The sequence below is a fragment of the Lipophrys pholis genome (assembly GCF_963383615.2).
Source record: "Lipophrys pholis genome assembly, chromosome: 12".
In the NCBI taxonomy this organism is placed as follows: domain Eukaryota; kingdom Metazoa; phylum Chordata; class Actinopteri; order Blenniiformes; family Blenniidae; genus Lipophrys; species Lipophrys pholis.
The window spans coordinates 21379114-21394800 of record NC_137641.1 but is presented as its reverse complement, the minus strand read 5'-3'; the positions used below and the strand labels follow the sequence as shown (position 1 = coordinate 21394800).

Below are 15687 nucleotides of genomic sequence, written 5' to 3'. Positions count from 1 at the left end.
CACACACAGACGAACACAGACGAACACAGCTGTCTTTTATTTGCTAGGATCCAGCCACAGATGGTGATACAGTGTGAACTTTAACTCACAGATTCTTGACATTCTTTACGGGTGTGAGTTACCCTCCGACCCAAACCAGCGCTTGGCTTCGCCACTCTTTGCTTTCCGGCCGGCAGGTCACTGTCACAGAAGTCTGAGTGAGCCCCCCCTCCCCACATGCATACAGGCTACTATTGTCCACTCTGCAGACAGTAACTCCCGTTTTTCACAGCAATATATGGCTCTAACTCCACACAGGTTACGCGTCGGAGCTGTGTCAGCATATTTTCCTATTCTATGATGAGTCTTGTAGTGGCAAGTTCATTGCTTAATGTCAAAGGAATGCTAATTAAACAATGCAGCACGCCAACTCACTGCTGAAATCAAGAGTGTAAAATATACATGTGCATCAAAGACTAGGAATGATCCTTTGTGCTGCAATGTGCAGTCTGTCTTCATTTTATTTAAATCAAAGCTGCACATAAAAACAATGCATAACATAACAAGGGCACTTTAAAGGCTGTTTAGCATTAGCAAAGAAGATTTGGAACTTTTTCTTGTGTGCAAGTCACATAAACCGCTCCTCCTACCAATGCTATAACCTAGACTAGACGACTGCTTCTGCTCGACAACCACAGTTGATCAATGTACAGTCACAATTAACTACGGTTGCATGCAGGCAAGAGACCGAATTGTGCAATTTTCTTATGACGTGAATATACGTTGTATTGATATTGGCTGTGCAGTGGTGCAGAAGAGTGAGAAGTCGTACATTTGAGGTTAATCGGTGTAAATGTGGGTGTGTTTGGAAGGTCTCTCTCTGTTTGGCCTGTGAGAGCTTGGTGACCTGTGCAGGTTGGTGGATAAAGCCATCACATGAACACTTCACAGTCCTGGTGATCTGCTCAGTTTGTCAATGTCATCCATTCCTCGAAGTCCGGTCAGTATCATTGGTCTGAGTCCAGCATGACACTTCAGTAGAAAAGACAGTGTGGTTTATTTTACATAGCCTATCAGTGTGAACAACAGAAAGTCGATTAGCTCGCCACTTTGGAGGGAAATCGCTGCAGAGACAGAATCACAATCTCGAAACTCAAACATACACGCAACACAAACTGCCAGATAGTACCTCTACTGCAAGAAAACCAACACTCAGTCAGCATTGATCGATACAGCTTTTAGCTTTGGATTACAATTCTTCGCTATATCATCAGCTTGTCGCATTGAGTGAATCCACTCAACTTTACCATGGTGAGCTTATCAATGGAACTCAGTTTTACAAGTATTCTCAGTGGGAGAGATGAGGCTCACCATCCAAACAGGGGCTCCTGCAAGCATCCTGTCACTGAATCCAGCCAGAGCTTCAGCACTTGTCTTTTTCTGGAAGAAAGAAAGTTGAATTGTTAGAAGGAGCTCTTATGACAAAGACCATATTTCAAACTAAAGTAATTTCACTACTTTAACGCAATCATGCAGTAACCCCTCTCCTTGTCCGCCCTTCGATCTTCAATCATCCTTTGACCATCCTGTACCTCATTCTCTCGTTTCTCTAATAACAGGATGTCGGCTTTCTTTCACAGAGTGGCTGACCTTCCAGCTCGCAGCTTTAATCCCTGTTGCCCATGTTTGTCTCCAATCAGTGGCCATGGATGAAACCGAGAGCAGGGCATTAATTGTCAAAGCCGGAGAAGCGTACATGTAAGACGATGATTGCTCTTGAGTGGAACAAGACCAGGAGACTTATCTCTGTACTCACAAGTTCATAAGATCTTGAGGAGGTACAGAGACAAAACAAACATACATAATGGCACAACAACAATGTGGCCATTAAATTTGAGCCATTAAATAAAGTTACTGATTCAATGTAGCCAGCACAGAGAGAGAGACACCCCTGGAACTATCTGCGCTATTGGGGCTTTGTGAGTTTTAGTCTGGAGTGAATTTGCAGAAAAATAACTGAATAAATATATAACAGATGGAAAATCATATCTGCAGTGATACTTGATGTGAGATGCTCTTCTATCAGTGTGCACACAGAAGGGAGGAAACTACAGGAAATGAATTTAAAAAAAGAAAAATACAATGCCCTCACAGCTGGAAAAGACATCGAGAAAAGTGTGTCTGGAATTCAATCTCTGACCGCCTGTATCTCGATATACTTCAGCTTCGCCATTTGCTTTGTCTGACCGTCACCGCCGCTCATATTAACATGAGTGCGAGTTGATAAAACTCAAATCTTTCATGTTACTTTTCGTCTCCTCTGCAACATCAGCGAACCTGCACGAACCTCGGCTTTGAAAATCTTCCAGCCTATCCTGTTAACACTTCACTCTCCACTCACATATTTGGACATTACCTGCCTGCCCTACAAATACTGCAACGACTGAGCTAGTTAATATGCAGCAGGACTCTCAGCCTGGATTGGCTGGACTTGCTTCCTGTAATTATAAGGAAGGAAACTGAGGGTGAAGGGTCACAGCTTGCTAAGTTTAGCAAAAAATGACAAACTCTGCCCTGACTCTGGAGGAACCCAGTGTCGAAGACCATAGTTGTATGTTTTATATAAAAATCCGGTGGGACCTCATTTGACCGGACTGAACTGTCCCTACCGATCAGTTAGGTTATGTTATTGGAATTTTTGTAGCTCCAGATTTTTTAGAAAAAGCAAATCATATTTGCATTGTTTTGAAATAAAACAGAATTTCTATCTTTATTCTCCTACAAAATCTAAATAAAATTACAATGACATAATATTTTATCATTGTTTTATTATTTTGATGTCAAAAGAGATTTTTTTTTTCTCTGTACAACCAGTACTTGATACTACGGACATTACATAAAACAAAATAAAAGAAATAATGTCTTATTACATGAAATTTAAAAGTGTTAAGCTGCCAGAAAGGAAAAACTTAGATATTTACAGGTAAAAATGTTGGATTATGTTAGTTACAATTGTTATTTTCATCCAATTGTTTTCACTAAATTTAAAAAATACATTTCAAAAGAAATGCGACACAAACTATTTGACTTTATTTTCCCTATTGTGGATGTTAAAGAATTGAAAAAGCAGCAGCCAGCAGTCCAAGAGCTTTTATGTAGGTGTATGGTGATAATTAAACAGTAGCTAATACAAAAACCCACTGGGCTTATTTTAGTGCGTCTCCAGCTAAACTTTGACCGAGCTTAAATATTCGAAAATCTCTCATCATTCCTCACTTGGCTATTTGGGATCATTTTGGCAAACCACAAATAGAAATCTATTATCTGCTCTCCAAGTTCACATGCACTGAGCGTGGACCCCGAGGACCACTTAGGATCACATTTAATACATTTCTGGATTAGCAAGCATTCTACTTCATACAGAGGTTTATTAGTACACAATTTCACAGGGCTGCCTTCATGCTTCTACCATAACAGGTCTAACAAGATAGACATACGCACATGCACTCAGTGTTAGCCATCAGTGCCAGAGAGGCAAACACAGTGAAACACTTGAGGCAGGAGTCTGCGGTAGACCACAAAGAGCCTCTTTGCCAAGCACCCCCACTTGACATGCCACCTTCTAACACGTAAGCCAAAGGACAGGCCCGGGTAGAGCCAGGGCAAGCGCTGGTGTGGTGGGTGGTGGTGGTTTGAGCACTCTCTCCATGTTCACTATTACTCCAAAACACTCACTCAGCCGTGGCTCAATGAGCTTCTCTGTCTTGTCGAGAGTTCAAGAGCTGTCCAAGTATTCCAGAACGAGACCACAGACTTGAGCGAGGTGCATCTGGGTTCGGAGATGCCCATGCAAACACGAGCTTTCATCAGCTCTGCTTCACCAACGCTCAGTGAGGAGCACAAAGAGGCTTTGTGTCTGCCATTCAACAATCAAGTGTTGTTATTGACCTATTGCCACTATGTACCAACTGGTAATTGTGTCTTCAGCTCACTGCCAGACATTAACACACACAGGCAGTGTAAAATTTGTGCATCTCACTGTTACACATTTTCCCAAATGTACTTAACCGGCACTGCAGTGATGAGCATTATCTGAATCTGAACTGGCAAGTGAGCACAGCAGTCATGAAATTAAATCAATCACAGAGGGCTGACTACAGTTTCCATTTAGTGGCTTGCGATCATATCACAGGATCTTTATCAGCAGATGGAGTTGGCACAGTTTGTCATTCGATCGATTGGTGATTTCACTTTTAGATTAACAGAGGACTTGAAGTCCTTAAAGTGCTGCGGAAAAAAAAAATATATAATAAATCTATCAGTCAAGTGTGGTACCTGCCAATCTGGAGATGAAGATGATTCGTGTGAAAGTGGTAGAGGTGGATCTACTTTCTCTTCTGTTTTTTAACGCAGAGGAAAAACTAAATCTCCCTTCTGCTACGATTGAAAGAACTTCACCAGTCGAGGAGAGAAATCATAGTAAACACACAGTCCATTCATATTCACATTAGTACTTCTTGAAATGAATTACAAGCAATAAGGCATTCTGGGAAAATAAACACCACTAACCTTCTACCCCACCCTTCCAGCCCTGAAACACCTCGCAGTTTTGATCCAAAACTTTACATCAACTCCATTAACTTCAATGTGAAGTTGTTTAATCAACTAGAAAGTTTTCACTGCCATAACAACTGATACTGAAGATACTGTGATAACAAAGGTAAAAAGCTGCAGTACTGATATAAAATGACATATTTAAAAAGGCACACAAAAATACAAGCATCATCTTCATAGGAGTGACACTTCAAAGCTTTCACTTTTAGCTCAATGCACAAAAACAATGTTTTGGTTTTTTCCTTCGACTGACTGCGATTTTCCTGAAGATCACACGATGATTTATCTATAAACGAACAACTGATAAGCATCACCATCAGCACCATCACTATCATCATCATCATCGTCGTCATCGTCGTCAGACTCCTCCAACAACAGTCTGGGGACCCGCTGATCGCGCGCATCTGCGACGTGCGTCAAACCCGCAGAGCAGGCAGCACAACAATCACTGTTGTTATCAACAAAATGAAGTTGGGAAACAAATAAAGGGAAAAAGGCTCTAGTTTCACACAGACGGAAGCGTGATCATCCACCCTGAAACTATTTACTCCAACTGCGCTCCGTAACAGAGACACGGCGCGTTTCTCTTCGCTCCTCCAGAGGGTCCTTACCGTCTCCTTCCTCCCGCCACCGCGGCTCAAACATCCAAGTCTGCGTTGATTTAGGCTCCCGCGAAGTGTCTTTTATTTTCAAGTGTGTCTTGTGGCAGACTTTTTCCAAGTGTGTGCTCCCCACCGCGGGTTAACTGAGGTTTGGCGTGAGTGTGGCGTCGCTCCGCGCGCAGTGCGCGCACAGCTCCCACCTCCGACGTCTTGAAGAAGTGCACATCCATGAAAAGAGCGCACATGTCGGTCACGCGTAGCCTTCTCCAATACTCACAAATCAAAAACTGTATCAGCACTAAGGAATTACAAATACTTACATTACTTTAATTGAGTAGAACTATGATTTGCGGTACTTGTTGCCGCTATCATAAGGATGTAATTTCCTATTCAATTACAATTTACACCATGTAATCAAAAGTCCCTGCAGAGTACTCCCACGAACACAATCAACTTTTATCCTGTTATTGACACACAGCGGTTATGAAAGGACCCTGAAGTTCTAAGTTTCAAAGTTGATTAAAAATTACTATTTTAGTTTTGTGGGTAATAAGATCAGTAAGTGTAAAACTGTTCAAATTCACACTTCTCTTGGAAAATACAGCTAATAAATAAAATGCCATGCAATGTGCCTGTTTGTTTTTTTCCAAATAAACAGACAAATAAATAACTCATTCTGACTTCATTTTTACAGAATCTCAGTGCTCCTGATCTAATATTGCGTTACTCATTTTAAAAATATCAAAATATTAAAGCAAGTGTGAGATACTTCAAAGCAGACTGATTTTGAGAAGTTTGAAGTAGAAGTGGTTGGAATCTGATACATTAACAACACAACACCTCAGTGTATAGCAGAACTATTTCATCATGTCTTTTGTGAGTTATTAATGTAACACTTCAATCCCAGTGTGTGATTGAAAGAGATTTCAAGACTTTACAATGTAAAATACACAGCCTTATTTGATATTTACATTCAATAAAATCCAGTAAAAAAAGTTTAATTTCTAGATTGAAATCTCAGCAGACACCTTGATTTCAGTGAAAAAAATAATGGCTATGCATTGTGTAGACCGTTGTTATGTATAATGTAGTTTTTAAAAGCCTAAATATGATCATACAACTGTTGAGCACACATTTCAAAGTGGACATTCTTTCAACTTATTTCTATATTCTTATATTTCCATGTCAAATATGGTCACTTACCTGAATCATTTTTTTCCCTGCACCTTTATTGCCAATGCGTTTATTTTTGCAACATAGAAAATAACTTTATATTTACATTTGTTACGATACAAAATAGTTTGTTTTTAAAACCTGAAATGCCTCCTATTGATATTGCAAATAAATGTGGTTTAAAAAGTAACTGAGTGTATTTTGTTAAACAGTACAATTCAAGCAATGTATTTTATTACTAAGTTTCATCACTCTTTTCACCTCTCACCCCGACTATGTGGTGCTTGTCAAACAGTTGTGGATTATTTGGAAGACGAGAGCAGATGCATGGATGGATCCGTCCTTTCCGTGTTAGTTCAGGAGACACGCCGAGGTAGTCGGAGCCCGCCTGCCTGCCTCTTAAACTTCTCTAAGTAATTATTGTCAGAACAACAGATTTATTGCACACATAAGAGGCCATCACACACCACTAGTTTGCTGCTGAAGCTTTCAAGGTATTGACAAACACATAAAACGGTCAAATGAGCCGGCTTCTGTTTAATGACTCGATCCAGTACAGTGGTATTCTAAGTGTGTTGCCAGCCTTTCATGGGGGCGCCAGAGAGTTTCTGACAGGGCCAGCGAGCAGCAGGGCGAATTTGGAGGTCACGGGGATGCTGTCTCCATAGGATTACAATTTGTTTTTTTTCAATCTTTCAGCTGCAGTTCCAGACTATCAATAATGACTTTCCATATTTCAAATTGAAAACAATGAGTCAGCACAAAAGAGTTGTGCTTTTTATTGCCCATTCATTTCAGCAGTCTTTAATATTATTGTGTAATGTGAAAGTTGTAAGACAGAGCATGCGAGTTGGGAGCTTGAGGAGAGTATGGTGTTCAGTCTCATATTTGATTTGCATGCAGATAAACTACAAGGTCAAGAAAAACCCGACATCAGAACTCATTTTCTGGAAGTATATATTATAATTCTGTCCTGTTAATTGAACAAAACAAAACAAAAAAAAGATAAAGAAAGAATACAACATGAAGAAGTCTTGATGAGGCACAGAGAGTTCAGCTCCTCAGAGTTTGCATGTTTTAACACAAAATCTAAAAAAAAAAAAACTTTATATGGCAGGAGCCAGTTGCATACGCATTGGCGTTGCTATCAAGTGGAAGTGTCATCTTTACTCAGTGTGCTCTTGAAATAAAAACATTACAAAATAAACACAAACAACAGAACATCCCTTCATGAACTGTTTCGTCAATATCAAGCCTATGTGGAAAAGTCTATGTTGCATTAAACAATGACCCAAAACATGCACAGTGTTTTCTCACCACTACTTGCATTGCTCACAGGTGCATTCACACAGTGGGAGTGATTAAGTATCATATAAATTCCAAAAAGAAAGTAATAAAATTTCCCATTTTCTTGCAAGAGCACATTGACTGAGTACAAATAAATATTATTGCCCTTAGTTAAATAAACCTACTTCCTCAATCTAGATCTAGACAAAAAAAAAAAAAACATGGCATTGCAGCCCATGTCAATATATATTTTTTTCTAATCTGTGACTTCTGAGGGCTTCAGTAGGTCACTGCATTAAACTCTCCTATACAGAAATGCCCATCGAGAGCTCAGCACAGCTCTGACATGTACAAAAAAGCCCAGTATGTGTATTATGAACCCACTTGCACAGGTGCTGAACTGGAAAATAGGATTAACAGTGCATTGAAACAGTGATGTGAAATTACTGAGAATAGCATTACCTCAAAACTAGAGAGAAGAATGAAGCTTTCAGTGGACTCTTTAAAGACATAAAGCAGCAACATAGATCATTTGTAACTTAACCTCTGATTAAACTATAAATTCTTGCCCCGTCTGTTTTGCATTCCAAGGATCAGCTCAGACATTGACAGTGTGGGCATGTTTCTTGCACAAAGGCTTGTCTTTTTTGGAGAAGTACGGCTGACCTTCCAGACTAGTGGAGCAGACCTGTGGACAGAGAGAAACGTGTTCATTTTTCCTGGCGTAAACAGTATTATCTCTCCATGATGACCCTTTTTGCTGAGAGAAACTACCGTCTGGACGTACCGTGCAGACGAAGCAGGTGTCATGCCAGGTGTATCCCAGAGCGTCCAGGTACTTGTCCCCCGCCTCGATTGGGAAGTCGCAGCCATGGCAGTTGGTGCCAAACAGTTTGTAGTAATCTGAGAAGAATAGTTCATGGATTAAAATTTTAATCTCTTTGCAAGGTAAGACATATCACATTTTGTTAAAGGTTTGTGGATTTCTACTGTACCCATTTCACAGTAGGGCTGTCCATCTTCCATGTGGAACATGTTGCCTGTGATTGGCTTTTGGCAGGCGATGCAGACGAAACAAGACACGTGCCAGGTCTGTTTCAAGGCGTTCATGACTTCCTGGAGAAGAAAAAAATTATAAATGAAAGAAATATTAAAGACACTTTTATGGCAATGTCACAGGAGCTTCACATACTATATTTGTGGGATTTTTTTTAAATGTCTTCATGTGACAAGAAATAATGGAGGATAATGAGAGTTTTGGATACACAAGCGTAAAGCCGCGTTGTCACGAACCCCGAGAATCTTCTGGCTGCAGCGAGCGCAGCTGGGAGCAAAGAACTGCTCGTAGCAGCGCTCACAGTACACGTGGTCCTTCTCTTCCACAAATCCATGTTCTGCCAGGGAAGAGTGGCAGTGGTCACAGTTGAACTCCTCAGGGTGCCATGACTTGCCCATGGCCACAAGGAACGGACCCCTGGCGAGCAAAAACAAAGAGGACGAGAGCTCACTCACAGCTTCGGTCCCAAATCTGCACAAAATAACCTCGGAGAGGTGCCTTATTGCTCAAAAACTTGAGGTTGATGAAGTTTGTTTTTTGATTGTACCTGATGACATTGTTGCACTTGCCGCACATGGGGGTGCGGGTACCAGCTGGGATGTGCTCAGCGCGCTGCACCAGAGAGTTGAGGTCCTGGGGATGAGGCTGAGGAGTGGGGCGGTCGGGACCTCTGGGAGCGGGAGAGGAAACTTTGCCGAATGAGGGAAGTGCTCCAACCTTAGAGAGACCTTAACCAATAAAAGACTGGATTATTGTCTGAATGGTAAAAAAAAAAAAAAGTACGGCAAAGCAAAAAAACAATGAGAAGCGATTTCAGTTAAAGTATCCAAGGAAACTACAAATAAAATAATGTAGGCAAGTTTTTTTTCCCACCGAACCACAACTGAGTAATGCTGAATAATGACTAGAAAGAGTGTCTGATAAGATTGGAATGATTTGATGACCTTGGAGACCGAAAACATGAGAAAGCTGTGCTGGACACAACTACCCCTCCTTGTTCAGACAAAAGGATGATTTTTCCCACTGAAAGAAACAACATGATCCAGGACACCTGGGAAAATAATGCCTCTCCTCTCATCTTTCATCCCCAGAGGCTCTGCTCGACGATACAAGTCCTATACAGCCACACTATTGAAAGAGAGCATTCAAATTGATTTAAAAATGTATAAAATAAATGTCCATAGTCAGACATCTTACATTTATGAAATCATGAAAGAGTAGATATATTTGAACTTGTAATCCTTACAATGCAAAACCAGAACAGTCACGAATCAGTTTTCAATGCACATTTTGATTTTTCCCTCGAGTCGTTTTGTTGCTTTCAACAGTGCTTACTTATGAGAAGCCAAGAGTATTTGCTCCGTGTAAACAAGTCTTAAGCTTTTATAGTACATTCCACACACTCTGTCCTTTTCCACATGGCTACTGTGAGATGCCTGTTTACTTGAGCTCAAGTATGTGTTAATCTGAAGAATGACATTCAACAGAGAACTAACTGTGTCCTCTCCCTGTGGCACCTTTCAGCAGTTGTTTAAAAGGCGTCGAGGGAATTACTTTAGAGCCCACAGTGCATCCGTTCATGTGTGAGAGCATACTTGTGTCTTACTGTGGTTTTTGCCAATAATGGCCTTTGACTGATGTCTTTCAGCAAATATTTACCTTGACCCACTCGAGGTCCCATGGCAAGCACTGCTGCATTTAAAGAGTGGCTTTCACACAAAATAAAATCCATAACTCTCAATTTCAGCATCTATTTGACCGAAGGGATCTTGGGAAAAGCCAATAATTTGAGCTCATTAACTGAATGCCGCTGGTTTTTATGGGGCTCATAATTTCAGATGGCTTAGTGTCAAGTATAAAACCTGCCATAAATGAACAGATGGTAGGAAGTTCAGAAGACTGAGGCTGCCCTCTGTAGGTGCCACACAGCAACTACATAAATTAAATATTATCCTTCAAGTGTCAGAAGCTGAATCGCAACCATTTCAGTGCCAATGCATAAAAAGAAATAGGATCATGACAGCATTACAGGTCACTTTATGTCACTCTACCTGGTAGACCTCCAGACTGGAAGGAGGCTTTGTTTTGGGGTGCAGGGCTCTTAAATGTGGACCCAGGGACACTGTTCCCATTCCTGGGTGCAGCTGGAGACTTGGAAAATGTTTTTGCTGCAGGCGATGTGTGCACAGAGGGTGTGGTGCTGTCAACGGCCTCACTGGGAAACAGACGATATAAATCAGGACACATTGCAAAACACAATTTGCATGTGTACATGAAACATGATCAACCAGCCAAAACCGTCACTTTTTGTTTCAATAGACATGAAAAACACAGTGTGTGAGTGTGTGTGTGTGTGTGTGTGTGTGTGTGTGTGTGTGTGTGTGTGTGTGTGTGTGTGTGTGTGTGTAAAATGATTTTTAAGCCACAAAGCAGAATCCTTCTGCTCATATCTTTGCAGTCTAAAGCCTCAATACAACACAAATGAACCAATGAGTAGTGAAGCAGATTTGAAATGATTAGTCAGTGAACTGTCCCTCTACAAATTGTGATCTTCAATTCATATTATTCAGATTAAATTTCTGTTTTGTCTTCCCTATGTACCAACACACAAAAAATAAGTAAATTTGTCGTCGGTTGATTTGTTAATTTCTTGTGACATTTCTTTTTGGCAATTCACTCCAAACCATTGACAAATCTGACTATGCCACTGGGTAATGGTTCTATATTCATGAAGAACGTGCATCTGCAGGATGAGCAGCAATGGATTCACAATGAGTTGGATCAAAACCGCCAACACAAATGCACTATTATAATTATTATAATATAAGGATATGCAGCAACTGAACAACAGTTACTGAAGCATGGCCCCAGCTATGTCATGAAACCACTTTAGACATAACTCCCACTTCAATAAATTTCTACTTCAATTTTTCATTGCATCAAAAAATGAACAGCAGGTTATGTCTGCTTTTTAAATATGTATAGATTTTTTATCTTCTAAAACTGGAGTGATGGAAAATCTTTGGAGGCCAATTCATGAGAACTTACATAACTAAACCAGTCTCAAAATATAGGGGGAATGAGTGTTTAGTATATTTTTCTTTGTTGTAACAATGTTTCTTGCCTGAAAATCTTATACCATTGCAAAGCCTGAACAGCTCCCTTCAATAGTGAATTAATCTGTGGGATGAGCATCAGCGTATGAGAGTATGTGGGCTACGCTCGTGAAAATTTTGCAAAATCGTTTACTTCCATTTCCAAACAGCTTTCCTCTGTGGTCATCTCATTTTTTGTGAATGCTATGAGATCTCACAGCAGTGTTTGTTTTTAACCCTAACCCTAACCTGTGTGTCTTATTTTGATTTTCTATTTTTGAGCAAACCTTATATCATCACACTGTCTCCCACTGACAAGTCAAGCTTTCTGTAACCATAACAGACGGAAAGAAGGAATAAAAGGAGAAAAGCAGTTAGGAAAACAGTTTATTGAGAGATAGACATCAAGAAGGTGACAGGCTATGACGACTTTGGTTAGTGTAGAAAAAAATAAGACAAACAGGAAAATTAGGAAAATAAAAGTGGAGATTACAGAGGAAAGTGACGCATCAGACACAGTTACAATACACTATCAAATCTAGTTACATCATATTTCTAATCACAAAAATAAGCCTCAATCAATCCATGCAATTCATTTACATTTATAAATATTATTTATAATCTCATAAAATGTAACTTAAAACCATTTCTGCAAAAGTTTTTTTTCCCATCAAATGTAGGTCATGACTATTTATATTTAAGTTTAAATTTGGATAAAAGATCAATAAATTCTAAACAAAACCATGTTCACTAGACATTCAGCACTCGTGCTGAAACGCCGTGATGCCAGTCTCTCAGCTTGTTGTACTTGTGTCCTATAACTTCAGGGTCCAACTTGTTCACTCTGATTTCCCGCCCAAGACGGGATTAAAGAGGAAAAGAGGAGAGAAAACAGTCAGAAAGTTGAGATATAAGAAACAAAAGGTAAACGAGGAAGGACAGGGATAAATGAAGGAAATGCAGAAAATGATTACAGACTACTTCTTTACAAAGACAGATAAGTGGTATTTATTTTTTTCTTGAGGAAAAGAACACTAAATAAATCTCACTAAAAAGAAAGAGAGCAGGATTCTCCTCCTGGCAGGGCTGCTATTACCCACAATACCACCTAATTACCAACAGCTTCCAGTGAGTGACACACTGATTGGTTGGGGATCTGGTACAGAGGGCAGACTGTGTTTACTGCAGATTAAATCAACTTCAAACTGAGAACGGCAGCTGCAACCGCAGCCTGGGCTTAGTCTATGGCTGTATCCACTCAGACGTCTTCCTCTGGAAGCTCTCAGTGCGGTTTCTCCAAATAAAGCCTCAAATTAAGCATGATACCATTGGAGCACAGGCACAGGAAATGAGGCCCTAAAGCCTAAACTCCTAGATTTGATTACAGAGTATTTTGGAGGCCTGTCCCGGATTTGACAGTTCTGTGATCAATAAATAGTTTTAATATTCATCATTGTTAAAACACGTGTATTGCTTTTTCCACAAACACTGAAAAATGAGTTTGCAGATGGTACAAAAGAGAGACAGAGAAATAGGATTCGCCAACACATACCAAATTTAATTATATTGGAAGAACGAAACAACAACCACTTACTTCTTCCCACTGTTCTCTGGGTTTTGCTCTGCAACAAAAAAGAAAAAAATAATCAGCAAAATACTGTTATTTATAGAATAAATGGCTGTCAGGCTGGCATTTCAGAACCATGCCACCATAGTTTGCAGTGTTGTATATGCGCCAACTCAACGCATCATAACACTGTAGCAACCGATTGAACACATGTAACTCCTGCAAACCAGTTCCTGATCGGCGACCATGAAATCATTCCGTTCGACTGGAGCAAGCAGACTGGATATGCATCAACATATTCAAGCACATCACATTTTTTCCCTCCAGTCAGGAAAGAAAAATCATCTGATGAAGAGATCGAGGACACAGACTTCTCATCTCACTTCATTTAAGCAAGTTACTATAAATGTCATTTTTTTATCCTCTGAACAGACCCACATGCAAACCTCTTAAGAGGTGGAGGGAAGCCCAAAACCACAGCCTGCTCATGTAACTGTCAAATGTCATTTACAGCCAAAACAGTAATATAAAAAAAAAAAAACATCATTCAGTAATGAAGGGTTTTCCCCCCAAATAAATGGTTCAAAATTACTACGTATATAAATTAAACAATTTAATAGAAAATGGTATTGTCAAGTCATGAAAACTTACTGTTTTTTTTAATAAAATGGTTAAAGACCTATAAAGCTAACACGAATCGACAGTAAAACTAAATCAACTCCCCAAGTCCTGAAATAACACCGTAGTTCTGTCACTTTCAAAAACTGAGGGAATGTCTGCATGGCGGTGATCTTTCCTGAATATACAGAGCGAGCACATTCAGTTTGATGCGTACCGTTCTCGGTGCCAGTCAGCTGGGCCAGGATACGGAAAGAGCGGGACTGCGAGGTGCCAGTTCGCGGGTGCCAATCCTCTGTGTCTTCGATCAGACGCTTCTTGCTGGCATCGCTCAGTGGAGACGCACCATTATCAGCCTCGACAACAGTTTTCCTGTTTACCCAGAGGGAAACAAGGGAAAAAAAAAAAAAAAAAAAAAAAAAAGATTAACTGACACGTAAAATGGAATTGCGAGCCTCATTAAAGTGATCATTGCTCAACACAGATGAATAAGTTGTTATTAAGAGTAAACTTTACCACAGCAAAATTTCAGTTAAGACACAAATAAAATTCAAAAACCAGTGTTGCTACTCGCTACCAGGCAATGGAAAAAAAAAAAAACACAATATACACATCAACCAAATATATGTGTATGTTGTCGGGTGCTGCATTCAATCAAAACCAATCCAAGGTGCTGCATTGTGGGTACAAGCTTCACAATGTGGCCTAACAGCTAGTAGATCTCACATTTACCTCCGAGGTTTAACTGGAGGTGGAATTCTGCAGGGCGAGCAATTAGAGAGCAGATAAAAGAAAAATGCAAAGAGAAGGAAATGATCCAAACTTTAAAGTCATAGATACTATTGAGTATAAAGTATAACACTGAGCTGTTTGTATTAAAAAGGCATTATACTGTTCTGACCTATACTTACTTAAGAATTCCTTGTGGCTCACTATTAGAGAGGAATATCACATGTTAAAGTCAGCCATCAATTCAAGACATAAAAATGTTTTCCTAAAAATGCAAACTTAAGTTTAAGAATGATTTGTCAATAGTTGAGTGAATTAGGTGTTTCAGATGAAAGTGACAGTGACAATATATCACCACATGATGGGAGTAACGTGCCTTTAAAGTGAACACTTTTTTTTTTTTCTTTCCAAAACAAAGTTGATGGTGCTCAAAGAAGCAATAATATTTATCACAAGCGTTTACATGCAGTTTAGCGTCTAAGTGCCGGGCCAAACTGTTTGTCAATTTACTGTCAACATCCCAAGTGTAGGATTTCTGGTTTTAGTGTGTTTGTGTTCAGGCGTGTGCATTATGTGGATGTCTAGTGAGAGTGGCTGAAGCGTGATCAAAGAAAGCACAAGTCAAGCTATTTCTAGCACACTGGCGGTGATTATACTGGCCTTGAATGAACAAACTGACACTAGTAGCAGATGAAGCCAGACAGTTGCAAAGCTGGGTGAAGCCATGTGTGCTGACAAGCCTGGATGCACCGGGTGTAAACACAGAATTAACCAACACAAAGCCTGGTGCGAGCGTGAGCGTGAATGAACTGTACAAACTGGCCCCTGATTCGTGTCCTATAGCAGTTCTCTAGAGTTGCGTATTTTATTTGGACCTCAAAAATGAGCATGTTCTGTAAGTTGACAAGCGGGAATGTGATGTTGGTGAGCATGCCTTCGTTAATCGTAAACCAGGGTGACGTGGAG

General features: G+C 40.1%; 2 protein-coding genes across 4 annotated transcripts in view; both read right to left on the bottom strand.

Moving 5' to 3' along the window:
* Window positions 1–5318, bottom strand: part of bmpr1bb (bone morphogenetic protein receptor, type IBb) — a 52281-nt gene extending 46963 nt beyond the window's left edge. Inside the window, exons 1-2 of the mRNA XM_080476874.1 lie at window positions 5205–5318; window positions 1351–1419 (exon numbers count right to left, since the gene is read on the bottom strand). The gene's annotated coding sequence lies outside the window, so the exon portion shown is untranslated. The remainder of the gene's footprint in view (window positions 1–1350; window positions 1420–5204) is intronic.
* A 1109-nt stretch (window positions 5319–6427) lies between these two features.
* The window catches only part of pdlim5b (PDZ and LIM domain 5b), a 35239-nt gene continuing 25979 nt past the window's right edge, over window positions 6428–15687 (bottom strand). For 2 of the 3 annotated variants that reach the window (XM_080476871.1, XM_080476873.1), the window contains exons 6-13: window positions 14210–14364; window positions 13402–13429; window positions 10764–10927; window positions 9260–9440; window positions 8949–9129; window positions 8651–8771; window positions 8443–8558; window positions 6428–8343 (exon numbers count right to left, since the gene is read on the bottom strand). In XM_080476871.1, the coding sequence (XP_080332997.1) occupies window positions 8254–8343; window positions 8443–8558; window positions 8651–8771; window positions 8949–9129; window positions 9260–9440; window positions 10764–10927; window positions 13402–13429; window positions 14210–14364 (1036 nt within the window). In that variant the 3' untranslated portion in view covers window positions 6428–8253. Of the gene's footprint in view, window positions 8344–8442; window positions 8559–8650; window positions 8772–8948; window positions 9130–9259; window positions 9441–10763; window positions 10928–13401; window positions 13430–14209; window positions 14365–14724; window positions 14752–14903; window positions 14925–15687 lie in introns of all 3 variants that reach the window. The other variant, XM_080476872.1, reaches the window with a different exon arrangement.